Source organism: Pipistrellus hanaki (assembly GCF_964339955.1).
Source record: "Pipistrellus hanaki genome assembly, chromosome: 1".
Lineage (NCBI taxonomy): Eukaryota > Metazoa > Chordata > Mammalia > Chiroptera > Vespertilionidae > Pipistrellus > Pipistrellus hanaki.
Genome location: NC_140503.1, coordinates 40,116,209 through 40,136,326, shown reverse-complemented (window position 1 = coordinate 40,136,326; position 20,118 = coordinate 40,116,209). Strand labels below are relative to the sequence as shown.

The 20,118-nt window shown below is 48.5% G+C and overlaps 1 protein-coding gene and 1 long non-coding RNA gene across 2 annotated transcripts in view; one reads left to right on the top strand and one right to left on the bottom strand.

Moving 5' to 3' along the window:
• CORO2B (coronin 2B) overlaps positions 1-8,097 on the top strand; it is a 127,155-nt gene extending 119,058 nt beyond the window's left edge. Inside the window, exons 9-12 of the mRNA XM_084887417.1 lie at positions 1,061-1,173; positions 1,509-1,599; positions 1,785-1,924; positions 6,143-8,097. Of these exons, the coding sequence (XP_084743543.1) occupies positions 1,061-1,173; positions 1,509-1,599; positions 1,785-1,924; positions 6,143-6,274 (476 nt within the window). The 3' untranslated portion in view covers positions 6,275-8,097. The remainder of the gene's footprint in view (positions 1-1,060; positions 1,174-1,508; positions 1,600-1,784; positions 1,925-6,142) is intronic.
• LOC311624814 overlaps positions 1-20,118 on the bottom strand; it is a 654,664-nt gene that overhangs the window by 89,316 nt on the left and 545,230 nt on the right. The gene's annotated exons all lie outside the window — the stretch shown is intronic.

Below are 20,118 nucleotides of genomic sequence, written 5' to 3'. Positions count from 1 at the left end.
TGTGGCCACTACTGAGCTTTTACCATGAGCTGGGCACGGTGGAAGGTTCAGAGTGGCTAAGTAACTCACCCCAGGCAGAACTCTGCTGGCTCCAGATGCCCCTTGGGTGCCATTGCACCACTGCCCTCCAGCTCCTGGAATGACCTTGTCTGGAAGAGCAGCCTTTCCATTCCAGTTGAGGAGAGGGAGAGCTTTGACGCATGGTCAAGTCATGGAGAAAGAAACCAATGTTATCTGTGCTCTTCGTGCCCAGCAGCTAATGAGCATCTTCACGCTCAGTCCCCTGACTACTTCCCTTCTCTAACGAGCCAAGGAACCTGAAGCTCATTGAGGTCATGATTTTCCCAAGGACTCCCAGCCATAAAGAGGGTCAGAGCCAGGATTCAAACCTGGGTCTTCCCTACCCCCAAGGTTGTGTTTTTAACACCACACTGCACACCACTCCCTCAGTAGATGACCATAGTGCAGCTGAAGGGGTGATGTGGCTAACAGCACACACAGACAATGCATGCACTCACGTGTCCTGGAAGACTGCTCTCAGTCCTGGAAGACTATCACAGGACAGCAGACAAGCTGCACTGAAATCTCAGGGGTGCATGGAAAAAGGTTTTTCCCCCCTTCTTCTCTGAGGATCAGGGACACAGACACTTCAGGAAGCCAGTTCCTTTCGGAGGTGATGGGTTCTGTGGCTTATTTTGTAACAACACTCTGTGACCTTGGACAAGCCCCTTCCCTTCTCACCCTCAAGAGTCTCATCTATAAAAAGAATGGATTAGATCCCAATATTTCTGCAGCCCCTTCCAGTCCTAAAAGACCCCAGTTCTAAAGCATGCACTTTGGCGAAGCAGGTCTGGCCCACGAGGCTTATGCGAGAAGTCACCACCCAGGACAGAACTGACTCAGGAAGCCCTCAGCCCACCCACTGCCCTCTGCAGCCGTCATTGCTCCAAATCTAGTGCCCACTGCTGGGGGTCTCTCCCCGTGGCTGGGGACATCAGGGAGAGGGACACCAAGGGAGGAACCCCCTGGGCCCCAGGAAGCCATGTGTAACTGTCCGCAGGGGTCATGCCCAAGCATGGGCTGGATGTGTCGGCTTGCGAGGTATTCCGCTTCTACAAGCTGGTGACTCTCAAGGGCCTGATCGAGCCCATCTCCATGATCGTGCCCCGCAGGGTGAGTGGGGCTGGGCGGGACTCCCCAGGGCCCCGGCATCCAATCCTAGCTTGCTGTCCGCTGACGGTAAGCCTGGAGGAGCCCAGAGGAAGTAGCCCTTTCACCGTGGACTTCGGGTGGGGAACGGAGGACATCCCAAGGTGGGGACAGTGTTGTTTGCTAATGAGCCCAGGGTGGGAATTCCAAGTGGGAGACATTGTGAATGCAAAGGCTTGGAGGCAGGAAAGCAGGTGACATGGTGGAAGGTCAGCGAGGAAGAAAATCTGACTGAAGAGCAGGGGTTTTCTCAGCTGCCCCCTCCCCATCTATTCCCTCTTGCACTCCCCCCACTATAGTCAGATTCCTACCAGGAAGATATTTACCCCATGACGCCAGGCACGGAGCCAGCTCTGACCCCTGATGAATGGCTGGGAGGCATCAACCGAGGTAAGTGCTGCAAGGGGTGGACTTCTCGAAGGAGGTGAGAGTGTGAGAGCTTTGCCTTCGTCTGGCTCACCCCATTTCCTTGCACCTGCTCCTGTTGGGACTTCTCTCACCCTTGGCCAGCCGTTAAGCAGAGGCTAATTCTGTCTGTCCATCATCAGTGAGCACATGTCCCTTGCCTTTCTTAGATCCCGTGCTGATGTCTTTGAAAGAAGGTTATAAGAAGTCCTCAAAAATGGTATTTAAGGCTCCTATCAAAGAAAAGAAGAGTGTGGTGGTCAATGGAATAGATTTATTAGAAAATGTCCCGCCCAGGACAGAGAACGAGGTAAGGAATATGAGTGATTGCCTCCACAGGCCCTGGGAGAGTGAGGCCTCTACATTTCAGGGGATCAGGCCTTTAAGCCAGCTCCATTCTGAAGCCTTTTTCCTTCTGAGGCAAACACCATAGGTAGCCTGTTGGCTTCCATTGCCTTTGACCCCTGTGAATAGAGGCTGGGATACCATAGGGATATTGACGCCCCTCCCCCAACCCTCACATTCACTACCCCACAGTTACCTGTGGACTCACAGCCTCCTCATGAATCCACTGCAGAATGTCGCTGCCATTTGGTGGTACAGGAGACATAAACCCCGACTCACCGAGGAAGGCCAGCCTCGTGCCCTACAGCACTGCCTTCCTCCCTGGCGTTGGAGCGCCGGTGAGATCTGGCCATTTCCTGTTTTGTGGAAGATACTGGATGTTTCTGGAAATGCTCTCTGTACCGTTTGCAATGGGAGTATTCAGGAGCAATCGTAGCTGGGCCCTACCCCTGCCCCCGAAGGTTTCTCTTTCTAACCACGCCCTCAGTCTGTGGTGCCAATAGTTTCGCTCAGCCAGGACTGACAGAACACCCACCGTGTGCCAGGCACTTGGCTGGATGCAGCTGAGGTAGAGATGGCTGTGTAGACCCACCTGCATTGGTATCTGGCTCTCCCATTTCCTGGCTGTGCCCGGACAAGTTTCCAGACCTTTCCAAGTCCCCTTCTTCATGGCACAATGGGGATATGAAATGCTGTGAGCATGACAGAGGTCATCTCTCCCTGGCTCGCATTAAGTGCTCAAAGAGCCTGACTGTATTAGCTAGCTATTGCCATGTAACAAATTACCCCGAAACTTGGTGACTTAAACCCACAAACATTTGTTATCTCATCGTTTCTGTGGGTGCCTGTGGCTCAAGGTCTCTCAAGAGGGTGTGAAGTATCAGCCAGGGCTGCAGTCGCATCTGATGGCTCATCTGCTTCCAAGTTCTCTCCCATGGTTGCTGGCAGGACTCATGTCCTCCCAGGTTATGGGATTGAGAATCTCAGTTTCTCATGGCTGTCAGCCAGAGGTGCTCTCCCTTAGGGCCTTGCCACATGGACCTCTCCATAGGGCACAGCTCACAACATGGCACTGGCTTCTCTCAGAGTGAGTGAAGAGTGGTGTTACAGCCCTTTTGTAGTCTAACCTTGGAAATGACACCTTATTACTTTTGTCATATTCTATTCATTTGAAAATCACTAAGTCCATTTGATACTTGAGGGGAAGGGATAGCAGTGGGTGGCACCTTAGAGGCTTCTTGTCATACCAACTTATGATTACCACTATTATTCATAAAAATAAGATTATTCCTGACCTCTGGGATTTCACAATTTTAAAGTGGAAATTGACAGGCAAACTGGTCATTGTTATATTATATTACATTGCTATTATAGAGGGATGCTGAGGTTTCTCTGGCTGGATGAAATCATGTGATAAATGGGATTTGCTTCTAAATAATCCCTGAAAATGGAGGGGGCGGGGGGGCAGTGCAGGAGAAGTGGGCAGGAGCTGATACCAAGAATAGGTAGGTATCAAGGAGAAAAAGCAGTAACACATGCCATTTGTTGAAGATGACTGATGAGTATTTGGAGATTCATGGTGCTATTCTTCTTACCGTACTTTTGTATATGTTTGGCATTTTCTATTAAAATTCTGTATGTGCATGGACCTTGAGAAGGTAGAGGTACCTGATTTCTTTTTAGTCCTCCGTGTGGACCATATCAGGAGCCTGAGCTCAGTTCTAGTACTGGTGTGGAGAAGGCAGGGTTGACTAGTATTTAAATCGAATACCATTTAGCCATAGACTTGTCTATATGAATCAGAGCTGAGGACCTGTAGGAGAATGATAAAGGGTTTCTGGCCCTAGTCTGTTTGGCTCAGTGGGTAGAGCGTCTGCCTGAAGACTGAAAGGTCCCAGGTTCAATTCCAGTCAAGGGCACCTGCCCGGGTTGAAGGCTTGATCCCCAGAAGGGAGCATGCAGAAGGCAGCTGGATCAAAGATTCTCTCTCATCACTGATATTTCTATCTCTCTCTCCATCTCCCTTCCCCTCTAAAATCAATAAAAATATATAAAATAAAATAAAAGCTCCTGAGCAAAATATGCTACTTTAAAAAAGGGGAGGGTCTTTGAGCAGACAAAACAGATGCCACAGTCTCCCTGCACTGAAGCCTGTGCACTATCCTCATTGGGAAGAAATTCTCTCAGAGCCTGCTAACTCTGGTTTTACCCGCAGCTTTAATCTTCACAGCAGCTTGAAACAGACAGTTAGAAAATGGGGCCTTAAACAGTAGACACGCTGAGTAGTGTAAAGAATGACTGGTGATTGACACAGGGAGACTTACAGTTGCACAATTCTCTAACTTCACCAAAAATCACTGAATTGTACAGTTAAAACAGGTGACATTTATGGAATGTCAGTTATACCTCAATACAGTAAAGTCTTTTTAAACAAAAGCTGAAAAAATTGTGCCAAGAAATTTTGAGAATTTGGAAGACAGAGGAATGTGTATGAGCAAATAATATATCTTCCCACAGACAAAACCAGGACTGGTTTATTGGTATTTAAAAAAAAAAAAAAAAGTTAAAAGAGGAAATCATAAAAATGACATATACATTCTTCAAACCATTTGTTTTCATTTAAAACATATAATTCATTCAACATTTTTTGATGCAGGGCCAAGACTGTTTCAGGACATCCCTGGATGAACTCTTATGTTTTTCTCAATTAATCACATCTTAACTCCAATTTCCAGTTTCTTTTACAGAGAACAAGAACTTAAAATCAATCTGAAAACAAAACCCTAGGGGTTTTTTTGTGTTTTTTTTTTCCCAGTTTTCCCCAGTTTTTAAAAAAAAAGACAACTTTCTTGGGTTTGAATTCACCTGCTGTAAAATTCATCCTTTATAGTGTACAGTTCCATAAGTTTTGACAAATGTGTAAGAAGTTTCTATATTCGAGTAACCACTCCCACAATCCAGAGAGAGGAAAGTTCCCGTCTTCTGTGGTTACATCACCCAAAGCTCACTCATTCAGCAGCAGCACTCCAAGCATCACCTTTACCAAGATCTTTTAAACCAGTCAGCGTAGTTTATAGAGGACAGCAACTGTCCTTTGCACTCACATCTCAGCCATGTATAGCATAGCGAATTGAAGTGTGCAATTGCAAGAGCAAATGCTACTCTCACTGGGAAGTAGAGGAGGAACCCAACTGCTTGGTGGTAACATTCAAGTCAAGCGTGTGGGGTCCCCTGTGTTCAGTGGGCACCTGTCAGTCTGTTTACAGAAGAAATGGAGAGGCAGGTGAATACGACGGGTCGTCTAAGGGAGGGTCTGTCTTTGTCTGTGCCCACGCCAGCACCTGGACCACTGCCCCGGGCAAACTGGTGTGCCTGTGATGCTTCCATGTCAGCAGGGAACAGAGCTGGATTCCGTCTGTATCCTAAGCCTCCTGAAGCAAGCATTTTATTTTATTTTTTAAATATATTTTATTGATTTTTTTACAGAGAAAAAAAAAGAGGGATAGAGAGCTAGAAACATCGATGAGAGAGAAACATCGACCAGCACACCCCCCACCAGGGATGCGCCTGCAACCAATGTACATGCCTTTGACCAGAATCAAACCCAGGACCCTTCAGTCCGCAGGCCGACGCTCTATCCACTGAGCCAAACCAGTCTCGGCTGAAGCAAGCATTTTAGAAAGGTTTCCATTCAGAATGGTAACTACCATGTTTCCCCGAAAATAAGACCTCCTCCAAAAATAAGACCTAGCGCATGGAAAGATAAGACATCCCCTGAAAATAAGACCTGGCGCAACTTTAGGAGAAAAAATTAATATAAGACACTGTCTTATTTTCGGGGAAGCAGGGTAGAAGTATTAGGTTTGGGCTGTTAGGAAAAGGCCTGTGCAGTGATCCCGAATCAAGCCCCAAGTCTATCGCTCTTGCCTACCTCACAGGGGAAAGTGGGAGCAGTGAGCTGAGTCTGGGGGAGGGAGAGCTGTGGTGGCATCAGTCACCTGGGACACTACAGAGGGAGCAGTGGAAGGTCTGGGGGAGGGGGCTGAGGCTGCATGGGCAGCCCAGGGGTGGGGAGGGGAGGGAGGATGTGGAGATTACACATTCAGGAAATCACCTTCTCACCTCCTTTCTCCCGGCCCCGCCCCGCCCCGGCCCTCGTGGCCTCTCTTCTCTTGTCCACCAGCTCCTCCGAATGTTCTTCCGGCAGCAGGATGAGATTCGGCGTTTGAAAGAGGAGCTGGCACAGAAGGACATCCGCATTCGGCAGCTCCAGCTGGAACTGAAGAACTTGCGTAACAGTCCCAAGAACTGTTAGCCGGCCGCGGGGCTGCTTTCTAAGCCGATCTCTCCACTGTTTCTACTCGTCCCCTAAGCCCCCCTTGTCCTGTGACCCCAGAGACAGCACCTGGATGGGAGCTGGGGAGAGCCTGAGGACCCCGCCTGCCGCCTCAAGACTGGAAGCTGATCTTTGACCTCTTGACCTCATGCTAATAAGAGTCCCCAGGCTCTCCTGGAGGACCCCGCTGGCAGCCCCTTTTCCTGCCGCCTCCAGAATATCGGCTTCCCCCAGCCGGGCAAAGACCACGGGTTCCCTGAGGGGTGCCCTCAGTGGACCTGGGGGCAGAGGAGGAAACCAGACCCCAGTAGACTTAGAACTGGAACTTTTCCCTTGCAAAGGAGGCTGCTGTCAGGACATTTCAGCACCCACTGCGGGGCTCACCGCATCCCTGACGGACCACACTGTAAGGGCTGGATGGCAGGTGCCACCTGTTCTCCCCTCTCCGCCCCCGCTCTGCAGCCCTGCAAGCCAGATTCACCTGACATGGGTCTCAAGCAGCCTCTCTCCTTTCTGTCTCTTGCTCCCACCCCCCTCTCTTGTCTTCAGGGAATTAAGAGGATTGCTCGCCAAGGCCATAATGACCCCTTGCCTCATGATTCTCTTCAAAGCTCTTGCAATACGCTTTTCCCACTTGACTTGGGAGGCAGGCAGGGTAGGGAATGATGGCCTCATTTCACAAGTGACAGAGCTGAGAGTTGCACTGGAGAAATGACTTACTCCGTCACCCAACAGGTCAACAGTGGACCCAGGGCCTAGGGTGTTCTGAACAAGCCAGGGCCCTTCCCGCTGCATCCAGATGCCAACCCCTGGGGGCTTCACCGGTGCCCGGGTATCTGTGGAGAATGAAAACTGGAAGCCACTTCCACCGTCTGCCCAACACCAGTAGTGCCAATGTCACACTGCCTAGTTGAGGCCCCTCACTCTCAGTGCCCCTCGTCTCCCTGGCCCCCGTGCCCTGCCTCCCCCCTCCCACCCCCAGGGGACTCCCTCTCAGATGAGGCCTCTTCCTCCTGGAAGTGAGGCTGAGGAGGGTGGAGTCAGGCCCTGGGGAAGGCAGAGCAGGGGTGTCTGCTTCAAGGGGTGGAAGATGCTCTGTGTGTCTCTCGCCGCTGTTCTCTCAGCCTTACGCTTGTAGAATGACCACAGCCCCTCCCGTCGGCGGTATAGCACTTTAAAGTTTACACAGTTCTTGGACACATCGCATCTCATTGGAGTCTCACATCCGCCCCCCGGGGGAGGGAGCTCTCGTTCTGTTCTGCAGATGAAGAAACTGAAAAGTGGCCTGAGGTCACAGGACTCTTGAGACGCCACATTTCCTCTGGTCTTCTACCCATTCTCTTTTTGTTTCTCTTTCTCCATTTCCCACCGCCCACCGTGTCTGTCCACACTGTTCTTCTCAGAAAAGTCATGGTTTGGGGGTGAGATCTGGCCCGGGAATCAAGAAATGGGTGTCCATCCTCTCGCTTGCGGGCTAGGATCTACTGGACTCATTGTGTTCCACCCTGCCTTGCCCGTGGCCACAGCAGAACAGCCACCCCCAGAGGCCAGGATCCCCTCCAGGCACCTGGGCAGGGAGAGCCCTCCAGCCCCTGGGGCTTTCCTCCCTGAACGTTCCACCCTCTGGGCCAATGGAAGCAGGGTCTCCTCCCCCCACCCCCTGCAGCGAGACAGTGTTAGCTCTCATCGCCTCCTCCCCATACTTCTGGAGCTTTTTTTCTTTCCCATGGATCTTTGCGGTCTTCTGTGATTATTTATGCTGCCTCCCAACGATAGAATTGAAATAAAATGTTTTCAACTTATCAACCCAGGCACGGCCATGTCACTGCACCCCGGGTGCTTCCCGCTCTTGGTTACCACGGTGTCCTGATGGCCCACTCCCCAGCCTTTCTCGGAAACAGCAGACCACATCTGTCCCCGCAGGTGTAATTTCACACTTTCCTTCACCTCCGAAGGCTTCTGAGTCTCAGCACTGTTGACATTGGGAGCCAGATAACGTTTTGCTGTGAGGGCTGTCCTGAGCACAGGAAGATGTTTAGCAGCATCCCTGGTCTCCACCAATCAGATGCCACAGCAACCTCTACCCAGTTGTGATAAACAAAAATGTCTCCAGATAATCACCCAATCTCATCCCGGGGGTTAAAACAGCCCCCAGTTGAGAGCCACTGTTCTACAGTTCGTCTGCCAGCATCTGTTCTGTATCAGCCCAGTGATGAGATCTGGCGGACACCAACATTTCACACTGGAATGCTATTTCGGTTCACAAAACACTATCCCAGGTACTTGACTGTTGATCCTCATTCACAGCAGCTCTAGGCATATTCTAATATTGTCCCCATTTTCAAGAAAGCAGTCAGGTCCAGAAAGGTGACATGCTCCAGCTCACTCAGCTGGTGTAGTGGGGAAGACATACAGGGATGTGGCTCTTATGAGCTGGAGCCCGAGAAGGCATGTGCTCCCAGTCTCCCGCCAATCTTAATGCTGGGCCCACTCTGTCCTGGGGGAGGACTGGGGCCCACCATAGACAAGGGACGGTGAGCAGCCACTGGGACACGCTCATCTCTCACCACGCCAGGGCTGTCATGGAGCAGAGTTGTCAGGCTTCAAAGTGGACAGGCGTGTAGCAGCGTGGACACCACAGAAAACTCAGAAGATCCAGAGGAGAGCAACGAAAGCCTTAGAAGAGAGGTACCGGAGAGGAAATGAATAAAGGGCTGCAGAGGAGCCGTGGGCAAGACACCGGAAACTGGGAGGGGTTGCCCCGGGCCCAGCGCTGCCTGTAACTGGGTGGCGACATTGAGTAATTCACTTCTCTCTGGCCTCACTTTCGCCATCTCTAACACAAGGGGATAAAACAACTTTAGGATCCCTTCCTGGTCTAACACTTAAGTGTCTGTTACACCAGCAATTAGGAGAATGGGACAAATCCCAAGACCACCCATGGCCTCGCAGTGGTGCAGAGGAGAAGTGTCACAGGAGAAGGGAAGCGGCAGGCGGCTTCCTCCAGGGTGCGGTGCCGGAAAGCACTTTTGAAAACATGCTTTTGAGCAAGGACGCTCCCGGAGTTTCTGCACTAGATTGGTTCACAGAGCCCTGAGCTCACACAGCCATTGAGAGTCCGGCCTTCATAAGCTCCTTCCGGGAAGCTGAGGAAGTCGGACCTGGTTCCTTGACTGAGGCTTCTCTGTTCCCTCACACACACACACACACACACACACACACACACACACACACTCACCAACCACCGCCTGGACTCAGGGAGCAGGGAAATGGACCAGGTGACCTGTCTCATGTGTGTCTCAGTCCCACCCAACCCCCATTCTGAGCCTAACTGAGCAGCTCTTTAATCATTACTCCTTATGACAAATTGTCCAAGATCAGGGTCAAATGTGATTTCTCCCCAAGTAGCCTATTTTCCCAAGCGCGTTTGTTAAGTAGGGACAAGTCCACATGGACTGTCTGTGTTCTATAGTTCTCCATATACTAGACTAACTAGACATTATGCCTAGTCTGTTACGCTGATCCTGCTGCCAGCGGTGGCCTCGCTAAGCACATGGCTTTGGTTATTGTGACAGTGGAGGACAGCCGGTCCCTCTGGCTCTTTGAACCTGTTCTTACTGCTATGTTCCCCACCAGGTGCTGGCTCCCTCTTTTCTCCAGTGAGACCATAGGCTAAACTCCTCTTGTATGGAGAGGTCCTGCCTAGTTATGCATTAAGCCCCTTGGCCCGCCCCCCAACACCTCCTTGGATTTTCAACTCAGTCTAACACACTAGAGTAGCTGGATCTACTCAGTCCTGGGTGCTGGGAACCCAGAGACGGGAAAGAACCAGGCCTGCTCTGGAGGGCCCCAGTTAGTGGTCATTCCATGGGCATCATGCCATCTAGCAGCCCCCTGAGTGAGCTTTACCCTCTCAGGGGCTCCTTGTGGAGTAGGCAGCTGTGGGATTTGCTGACTCCCAGGTTCTCATCCAGCCAGCCTCCTGGGATCCCAGGGTGGACCTGGGCATTTTCAGACTCTCTCCTGGTTCTGGGCAAACACCCCAGACTGCCATTGGACCGTGCCAAACGTGGCTGCTTCCTCCTGGTGGGCAATGACTCTATACTGAAAAGCCCCCCCTACACACAGCGCCATCAGCCCTCAGCCTGGCTGCACGGAGCAGAGTAGAGCCGAGCGGACGCTTCCCTGGACCACAGGAAGCATTCCCTCCTCCCTCCCTGTCCTCCCTGCCTTGGCCAGCCTGGGGACTGCAGGGAGCGAGAGGGGAGAGCGCCTGTCTGGGGTGTTGCAGAAGCTCCTTGTATCTTGTGCATGAGCGTTTCTACTTGGGAACAACCTGAAGCCTGACTTTCCTTGGAATTTTAATTCAGTAACAAACACACATGTCCTTAGACAAAGTGAACATCTACAGGATGGGTCTGAGGAGTTGTAGGAAGCCCTGTCTTGTCTCTCCCTTAGACCTGGCTGTCACACTGCCTGGAGCACCTCCCCTCTCTTTAGCCCATAGTCCCTTTGGGTTAAGCATTGCCCTAGCCCAGCCCTCTTCATACTCAGATCCCTCCCGGGGACTGGGGTGCTCATGTGAACGGGGTTACCAGATTGAGTGGTGGAAACAGGGACAATGAAAAGGAGAAGGCCCAAGCAGGAGGAGGAAGGGGAGGACAGAGATCCCAGATGTCAAGGTCACAGTGCTTAAGGCAAGATTCAAGGGCCAGGAAGAGTTTGCTAGGAGCTAGCATCTAGCCAGCAGGTGGCAGATGGTGGCCTTCCTAGCAAGCCCATTTTTTCTAACTGGGTCTCTTCGGCCACCTGCCACCCCACCCCAGAACCAATGGCCCAACCAGAGGCACCGGGGACCCATGACCAAGAAGGCACACAGAATAGCCAGGATGTGAAAGGTCCCAAGTATGGGAGAAGGGACACCCACTCAAAAGGGGGCAGCCCACGCTCCCCTGACCTGTCTCCAAGGAGGGGCCAGAGGAGGGCGCTCACCTCACCTGCCCTGAACAGTTCCTTGGAAAGGGCCTGGATGTACGCTCTAGTCTCAGCCTGGCCCCTGACCTGTGATGTGACCTTGGGCAATTTCCCACCAAGGGACAATGACAGGGAGGAGCTAAAGAGTCTGCAATTAGATTGGGCTTGGGGCCCAGGAGGTGGCTAAAAAAAAAAAGCCAGGAACTTGAAGGAGAGGGAAGGAAGTGGGGAGGGAGGAGCAGGGGTTCAGGCCAGTGCTGTCCGCAGCAGCTCAGTCCGCTCGGGGTCCGGGAAGTTCCTGATGAGAGAAACAGGAGCGGCATCCCAGATGCGGATACGGCCCGGGGCGGAGGAAGAGGGGTCACAGCCAGGCCTCCGAAGCCCTGAGTCCTAGACTGGGAGCCAAGAAAGGACGTGAAGCAGGAATGGCAGCAGGAGGGGGAAAGGTTTGAGGACAGCCCTGAAGCAAGGAGCCGGGTAGGAGCTGGTGAGGCAGTGGCCCAAGGGCAGTTGGGGGTGGGGAGGAGGGGCAGTGGTCAGGGCAGACTTCAGAATGGGCCTCTTTGGTCAAGGACGTGGGTACATGAGGAGGGGGAAGAGGGAGTGCTCCCAGACATGGAACCAGAGCTGGGGTGGGAGGTGAGCCACCCTCTGCCAACAGATGGGCCCTCTGCAGAGGTGGGCAAGGTTCCTTGTACCTCTCTCAGACCAGCCCCATCCCAACAGGGACCTCAGACAGTGCGGGCTCACCCGGCTCAGAAAGTGCCCTTTGGACTTGCTGACAGAGGAAGGGCTTCTTAGAAAACGAGTGTTCTCTCATGGCTGAAGCACCTGGCCGCCCTTGGGGCTGCCTGGCTCTGTCACGTGAAAGTCCCCACCAGCCTCTCACACATCTGTTTGTCCTTTGGCTAAGTCATCTGCAATGACAATGACAGTGGGTTACCCCCCCTCCCCCACCGCCCCTCGCCTACTGGAAGATTTGAGACAGTTTTCATTCAAAACTATTTTATCAAGTGCCTTTTCTACACCAACTAGTATCCTAGGTGCTGGGACTAAGCAAATGAACAAAATGTGGTTCTTGCTCTCAGTGAGGTCCTACTCTACTTTACCATTAAAGTTCTATGCAGTGCAGAGAAAATGTTTGGAAGGCCGAGAAGATCCCAGTAGTTATCTCATGGTGATGGGATAACAGATTAATTCTATACCTTTTTAATAGCTGCATTCCCCCCACCCCAATAATAACCCTTTTCAATAAGAGAGGAAGGTACTTTTTAGTTTTAAAGATATTCTATCCTTGGCCAGTTGCCCAGTGGTTAGAGCATGGGCCTGAAGACTGAAGGGTCGAGGGTTCAATCCCCGGCCCGGGCACATGTGGGAGGCAACCAATCCATGTGTCTCTCACATCAATGTTTCTCTCCCTCTCCCAGCTCCTCCTATTCTAAATAAATAAATAAATTAAATAAATCAGTGGAAAAACTATCCTCAGGTGGGGATTAAAAAATAAATAAAACAAAAGATGTTCCAAAGACATCTAACAGCTTAGGACTTGCCATCAATTGTTTCCTTGGGATGGAACCTCAGGCTTGCTCTGTTCAGTCCACCAAGGCATGGGTCATGGGAGTTTTCCTCCCCTATCATCACTGCCCCTCTGGACCTCATGCCACCACACTCACGTGGGTAGTTGGATGGGGTGAACAGACTGTGGGCAGGAGTCACTGCCATTGGATACTTGACAGATGGAGGCCTGGCAGTGGACTCCCAGCTCGGCCATTGAGATGCACAGCTCACACGGATCCCTGCACAAGCAAAGGTGGCAACAGGTTTACACCGAGGCCTTGACTGAGCTTGCCCTTGGCCCACCGGAGGCCGGCTTAGCCTTCCCTGGTCCTTCCGGGTCTGGTCCCACCCACTGACCTCCGCCCACTCCAAGTGGCCCAAATCCTGACCTGGCCTATAGAGGAGCAGGGTATAGCGGCTCTTCACCTATCTCTGTCTCAGTCTACTGTTTGTGGCATAAACCCTATGACCTGCTTCCTGTGCCATTGAGCCCTCTCTCCTCTTTAAACCAAAACTCTTGAGTTTCAAGACTATTGTCTCAACATTGACTTTAAAAAATCTTTCTGCTATCAGAATCATGATGTTCCCTTGGACAATAAATATTTCTGGCTGAGCCCTAGCAGATTTGGCTCAGTGGACAGAGGACTGAAGGGTTCTGGGTTCAATTCTAGTCAAGGGCACATGACCAGGTTACGAACTAGATTCCGAGTTGAGGGCCTGCAGGAGGCAGCCGATCAGTGATTCTCATCATTGATGTTTCTATCTCTCCCTCTCCCTTCCTCTCTGAAACCAATAAAAATATATTTTAAAAAATTCTTCTGGCTGGGGTGGACATATGTATATCAGGAACTACAGATAGACTGTTATTTCTGAAATCCACCCTCTCCACTCACCTCAATATGAGCATATGAAAGCATGCTTGCACATATGTGTAGTTTGTAACTGGATCAGTAAAATTGCCAGAAAGACTAAGATCATATAAAATGGTAGAAAGTTAATTAATGATATGGAACTGAAAAACTGTACCTTTTTGCTAATTTTTAATTAACATCTGCTGGACGATGACATTACATTAGTACATTAGGTGCCAGTGATATAGAACAGATTGGGATATGCAAGACACTGACCTTGGTTTATGAGGGATGCAGATGCTTGAATAAGTAATTACAATTCAATACAGTAAGTACTGTATGAGAGCCATGTATACAGCCAAGCACAGAAGACAGAGGAAGACCTCATGGTGATAGGCAATTTGAGTTCTATTCTGTATTTATTGAGATGTAAGTGATATATGACATTGTGTACAATAATTTGATTTGGTGGTCATCATATAGCAATATATATGATGACCACCAAATCAAATTATTGTGTGTGTGTGTGTGTGTGTGTGTGTGTGTGTGTATATATATATATATATATATATATATATATATATATATATATACATATATATATATATATATATTGCAATATGATGACCACCATAGTATTAGCCAAGATTTTCTTTTTCTATTGTTGTTAAGCCTCACCCCAGGATATTTTCCCATTGATGTTTAGGAAGAGTAGAAGAGACAGGGAAAGACAGAGAGAAATATCTATGTCAAAGAAATACATCGATTGGTTGCCTCCTGCACAAGCCCCAACCAGGACCTGGGCTGGGAAGGAGCCTACAACCAAGGTGCCTGCCCTTGACTAGAATTGAACCCTGGATCCTTTGGTCCATAGGCCGACACTCTATACACTGAGCTAAACCAGCTAAGGCAACACTTTCATTCTGTCCCATAATTAGCATTTCTTTTTGTGTGCTGAGAGCATTTAAGATCTGGTCTCTTAGAATTTTTGAAGCATGTAATACACTGTTGACTATAGTAACTTTGCTGGGCATGAGATCTCCAGAATGTACTTACTACAAGTTATATCCTTTGACCAACATTCCCCCTCCCCCAGTCTCTAGTAACCACTATTAAGATTCCACATAGAAGTGCTATCATGCAATATTTGTCTTTCTCTGTCTGGCTTATCTCACTAAACATAAAACCTTCAACGTCCATGTTGTCACAGATGGCAGGATTTCCTTCTTTCTAGTAATCTGTGTTCTTGGAGTGAAAGCAATTTCCACCAAAGAAGAGAGAGGAGGCATTCCAGTCAGGGAACAGCATGTGCAAAGTCACTGAGGACAGCTGGCATGGTGTTGGTGTGGATGAGGAGGAAATCCGTAAGTCCTTCAGTTGCTGAAACCAAGGAGAAAGTGGCGAGTGAACAACAGTCTGCAAGGGATCTTATACTTAGGCTATTTATTTGGAATGCACTGTTTTTAAAAATATGTTTTTGCTGATTTTTAGAGAGAGGGGGAGGGAGAGGGATAGAGAAATAGAAATATCGATAAGAAAGAGACATCAATTGGCTGCCTCCTGCACATCCCCTACTGGGGATCAAACCCGAAACCTGGGCATGTGCCCTGACCAGAAATCCATCTGGTGTGACCTCTTGGTTCATGGGTCCTCACTCAACCACTGAGCCACACCAGGTGGCTGGAATGCACTTTTAAGCAATGGAAAGCCTCAGGAGGTGTTTAAGCAACTGAATGATCAAATGAACACTGCATTTGAGAAAAATCCATGGGGAGGTTGGAAAAGAGAGAGAGACTGAGGGTAAGGAGGCTAATGAGAAATTGCTGGGAGTATTCAGCTGCAGCATGAAGGTAACTGAACTCAAAAAATCAGAACCCATAGAGAGAGAGATGCAGGAGGCGAGCTGTGGTATACAATAAAACACCACACTCTGAATTGCCAGGAGTTTGAGAATACTTATTCTTAATGGGTCATGAAATTGATTGAGTTGCAACCAGCATTTTTTAGTAGAATAGAATAGAATAGAATTAAGTGGCAACACAAAATAAGGGTGAGTATCTGTGTAGAAAACTTTGTTCAGTAGTATGTATGTGTGTATTACTCTGTGTAAGAGAGAGAGAGGGAGAGGGTGGTGTGTGTGTGTGTACTGAGATACAAGATGAAATGTGTGTTTTTCACTTTGGGTCACAATCAGCCCGTTTGAAAGTCACTGATGGTAGAAGACACGAATGGTGCAAAGCAGAGAGCCATTGCCAATGGATTCCCAGGAGAGAGAGATGCAGTCCTGTGTGGCTGGCAGGGGTGGCTTTCCAGAGGATGTGTAGGAATAGAACGTGGGCCTTGAAAGAGGATAGGGTACAGACGAGACATGAGAGGATGTGGCGTCCCTGGCAGAGAGGCCTTGAGAGGTGGGTCCCAGCAGCCCCGCTGGATCCCTCCCTACCCTTAGCCATTCTCAGCAATCTCAAGATACTTATCTTGGGGGAATAACATTTCAGTCTCAACACAGAAAAGCATTTGCTGACAGCTTATCTTTTCCTCCAGCACTTATGCAAAACCTATCTGTCAAATAGCCCATGTCTCTTTTGACCTTCTACACAGGGGCACCAAGTTCATTCTCAAAACAGCTCACTTGACTAACAAGAAATATTTCCCGTCTTCATGAAAACTCTCAAGGGAAACAGAATTGAATGAGCTGAGATCAAGGTTCAAGCTCTAGCTCGGAAGCGTATTCAACAGTCACCGAACATTACTGAACACCACTTTTCCTCATAAAATGGGCTAATCAGAACTACCTATTATTTTTTCTCCCAAACATGTGAGCATCAAATCAAATGATATACTGGTTGGAAACCAGCGTTACTTTTCTCATTGGCCAGAAGACACAACTAATGTCAGATCTCCCGAAGCATAAACATAATTTGGCAACCTTGTCATTGTCGCACAGATAAGAGAACTTATTGTTTTATCATCTGGCTCCAGAGTTCCTTTTAGGAAAGGAAGTGTCATTGTTTAGGAAAATACCTTGATGGGCCCCTGGGGGTAGAAGGTGAGGTTTTGAGGACATGGGTGGGGAGGAAAAAACAAGGAGAGCGTAACTGTTCCACCTAAGAAGTGAACAAGAATTTGGGGATCAGGAAGAACAAAGGAGAGAAGGAAAAAAGCAAAACTAAGCAATATGGCCAGAGACTAAAGCCCTAGTGGGTAGAAAATTGGGGAAGCTTTTTAAAAACAGATCTCTGGACTGCAGTTCTGCAATCAACTCTCTTTACAACATAACCTGTTCCTCCAAATCTCCAGTAAACACCTATTACACAAAGCTGCCTTGTGGGAGCAGGGTTATCAGGCATCAAAGAGAAAGGACTGTGTTTAACTTTGGGGGCAATCCTGGGGTAGAGATAAAGGTGCAGCCATAAGAAAGCAAAGACAAAGGTGACACAAACTTGTAAGTCCAGGGAATTCACAGAAATCTTGGAAAAAGAATTTTTCCTACCTTATGAGATGGGGTTCAGAAAACCACAGGCCCAAGATGGTCTCACTAATGCTAAAAGAGCAAGATACCAGTCCTAGATTTAATACCAGATCTAACTGCAGCATCTACCTTTCCCAGAAAACATAATCATGACCAACCGGTCTGGAATTTTCTGGTCAAGCACTGAAGTATGGTAGCAACCATACTTGGATAAAAACTGCTGTTTGAATTTTAACCCTGCTATTCTGGCTTCGGCACTCGCTTACTCGCTTAAACATAGGGTAGTTGACTCAGCTTCCAGATGGAGACCTGGAGGCTAAGGCAATTTTCCTGTGCCCGTGGACCAGGACCACAGGAGATTGATTCCCACTGACTCAGTAGCTTCAGGAGTAGAAACCGTAGATAACCTTTAGAGATTAACCTCTCAGATCTGCTTCTGTACTATCTGCTATCACAAGATAGGGCCACATGCCAATGTCCAGCAGGATGTGGCTGGGAACGACCCTGTGGGGTGTTCCCAGCCTTTAGAATTTAGAACAAAGGAAAATTCTTGCGATTCGGACCTTTAAAAAGACTGCCTATACCTGAAACAGTGCAGTCATGAGTGTGGCCACCTGGGTGTGGTGCTCTTGTGGCTGTCCTGGCCAGTTCAATAAATCCTTGCCTGCTTTTTTTAATCAATCATCAGCCTCCGGTGGTCTTATTTTGAACCCAGGGTTCAACCCCACAACAAGCACCAGCAAAGTACTCTTTGGACCCTCCTGTGGACCCTCTTGGTCCCCCATAGAACGAAGAGGCAATCTGCACAATAGAAACCCTTCCTCCAAAGAAATGATGTCTCTGCCCCAAAACAATGCTCTCTTTTCTTTTGTTAATAGCTCCCTTGTGCCACCCTTCTTCCTATAAAAACCATCTATCGTGTACAACCCCTTGGCACCCTGTCTGGTTGCTAGGTGGGATGCTGCCCGATTCATGAATCACTCAATAAAGCCAAATAGATCCTCAAATTTATTTTTTCTTAACACCTATTACATGTAGAGTTGAGGTGTTAGCATTACCCCAGTAGACATCTGAAACCATCAGCCATCCAATTCTTGTCTGTTATGATGATAAACATTTTCCCAGGCTTCTCTCTGGGTGAAATCAATATTATCTGGCTACTATTGATTAAACTTCAGTCACAATTTAAGAATCAACCACATAAGGAGAGTGCACCAGCTTTCTTCTTCTTCTTTTCTGACTGACTACTGACCAACATAAACTCTGGGCAGTGCTAATCTAATGCAGCTATGGAATTCCTTTAGAATAATAATCATTTATTGCTTAGCATGTTACTTAAAGCTGCTTCCTCTTATCTCATTGAACACTGGGTCTTCAAAATAGTTCCATGAAGCCAGAAAACTATAAATTATCAACTCCATGTTAATAATGAAGAAACTAAGGCCCAAAAGATCAAAGTATTAAGTTTGGATTAGTTATGAGAGGTAATCTCAGTTCTTAAGGAGTGTTGGAGAGATAAGATATAAAATGCATGAAAAGTCAAATAACAGTATTAAAGAAGTAGAAATAAATCCTTATATAATAAAAGGCTAATATGCAAATTGTCCCCTCAGGAGTTCAACCCACCTGGAGTTTAAACGCTAGCTATGACATGGACTGACCACCAGGAGGCAGTGTGGAATGAAGGAAGTCCCTGGCTGGCAGCCAGCAGCCAGAGGAAGGAAGGCTCTGATTGGCCCTGATCACCAGCCAGGCCTAGAGACCCTACCAGTGCATGAATTTCATGCACCAGGCCTCTAATATAAAAATAAAAAGTTTGAAGGAAGAGCACAATTAATTGTTGGGAGAATGATAACGATCACAATGCATTCCTGGCTCAGCCTTCTCATGACCCCGCCCACTTCTTTCCATCTTCAAGATCTCTCAAAGCCATCATTGTCTCCACCAGGATTACTATAATAGCTTTCTTACTAGTCATCTGACTGCAGGCTTGTCCCTCTAATCAGTTCTCCAAACAGAGTAATCTTTATAACATGTAAACCTCTTCTCGGTCACTCCTCTAGTTTACACTTAGTGGCTCTCCAAGGCATAATCTGAAGTAAACTTTTTTAACCTCATCTACAAGTCTAGCTTGTCTCCTTTCTCTCAAGTCTCATCTCTTTCCATTTGTTACCTGAAACGCTTTGCTCCTATAGAATGCTTGTATAATACAATAAACATTTGGTCTTTGTTTCTTTTTCTGTCCCTGAGCCCCTAAAACACTTGGGAATTCCTGAATGGCAGGTGTATCTTCTGTTATTCATAAGGAGTCACTTTCTATCACACGTGAGTTTATATTAATACAGGGACTTAGGGTGGGGCCCTTAGGTAACCCCAGGATGGGGCTAGTCAAGTGATGGAAGGTAGGAACTTCCAGCTCCACCCACTGACCTCCTGGAAGTTGGGGGAGAGGAGGCTGGAGATTAAGGTTTATAAAAAAGAAGATCCTGAGAGGTTTAGAGTTGGTGGCTATATCCATATGCTTGGAGGGTGGTGTACCCCAACTTCATGGAGACAGAAGCTCCTGTGCTGGGGACCCTTCCTGACCTCTCCCCATGTACTCTTCATCTGGCTTTTGATTTGTATCCTTTATAATAACCTGGCAAGTGAAGTGCCTTCCTGGTTTCTGTGAGCTGATATAACAAATTATCTAATCCAAGCAGGGAATAATGGGAACCTCTAGTTTATTGTCAGAAATATAGGTGGCCTGAGGCTGAAACTGGCATCTGAAGTAGGGGCAGTTTTGTGGTGTCTGCACTAACTGTCGGGTTTACACCAACTCAGCGTAGTTAGTTTCAGGATTGAATTGTTAAACACTCAACCGGTGCTGGAGAATTGACAGGTGTCTGAAGACGTCTCGCACAGATACTTCTTTCTTGCTTTGTTTTCCTGATTCCCTGAGCTGTTTTCCAGGCACGGTCCTGCTTCCT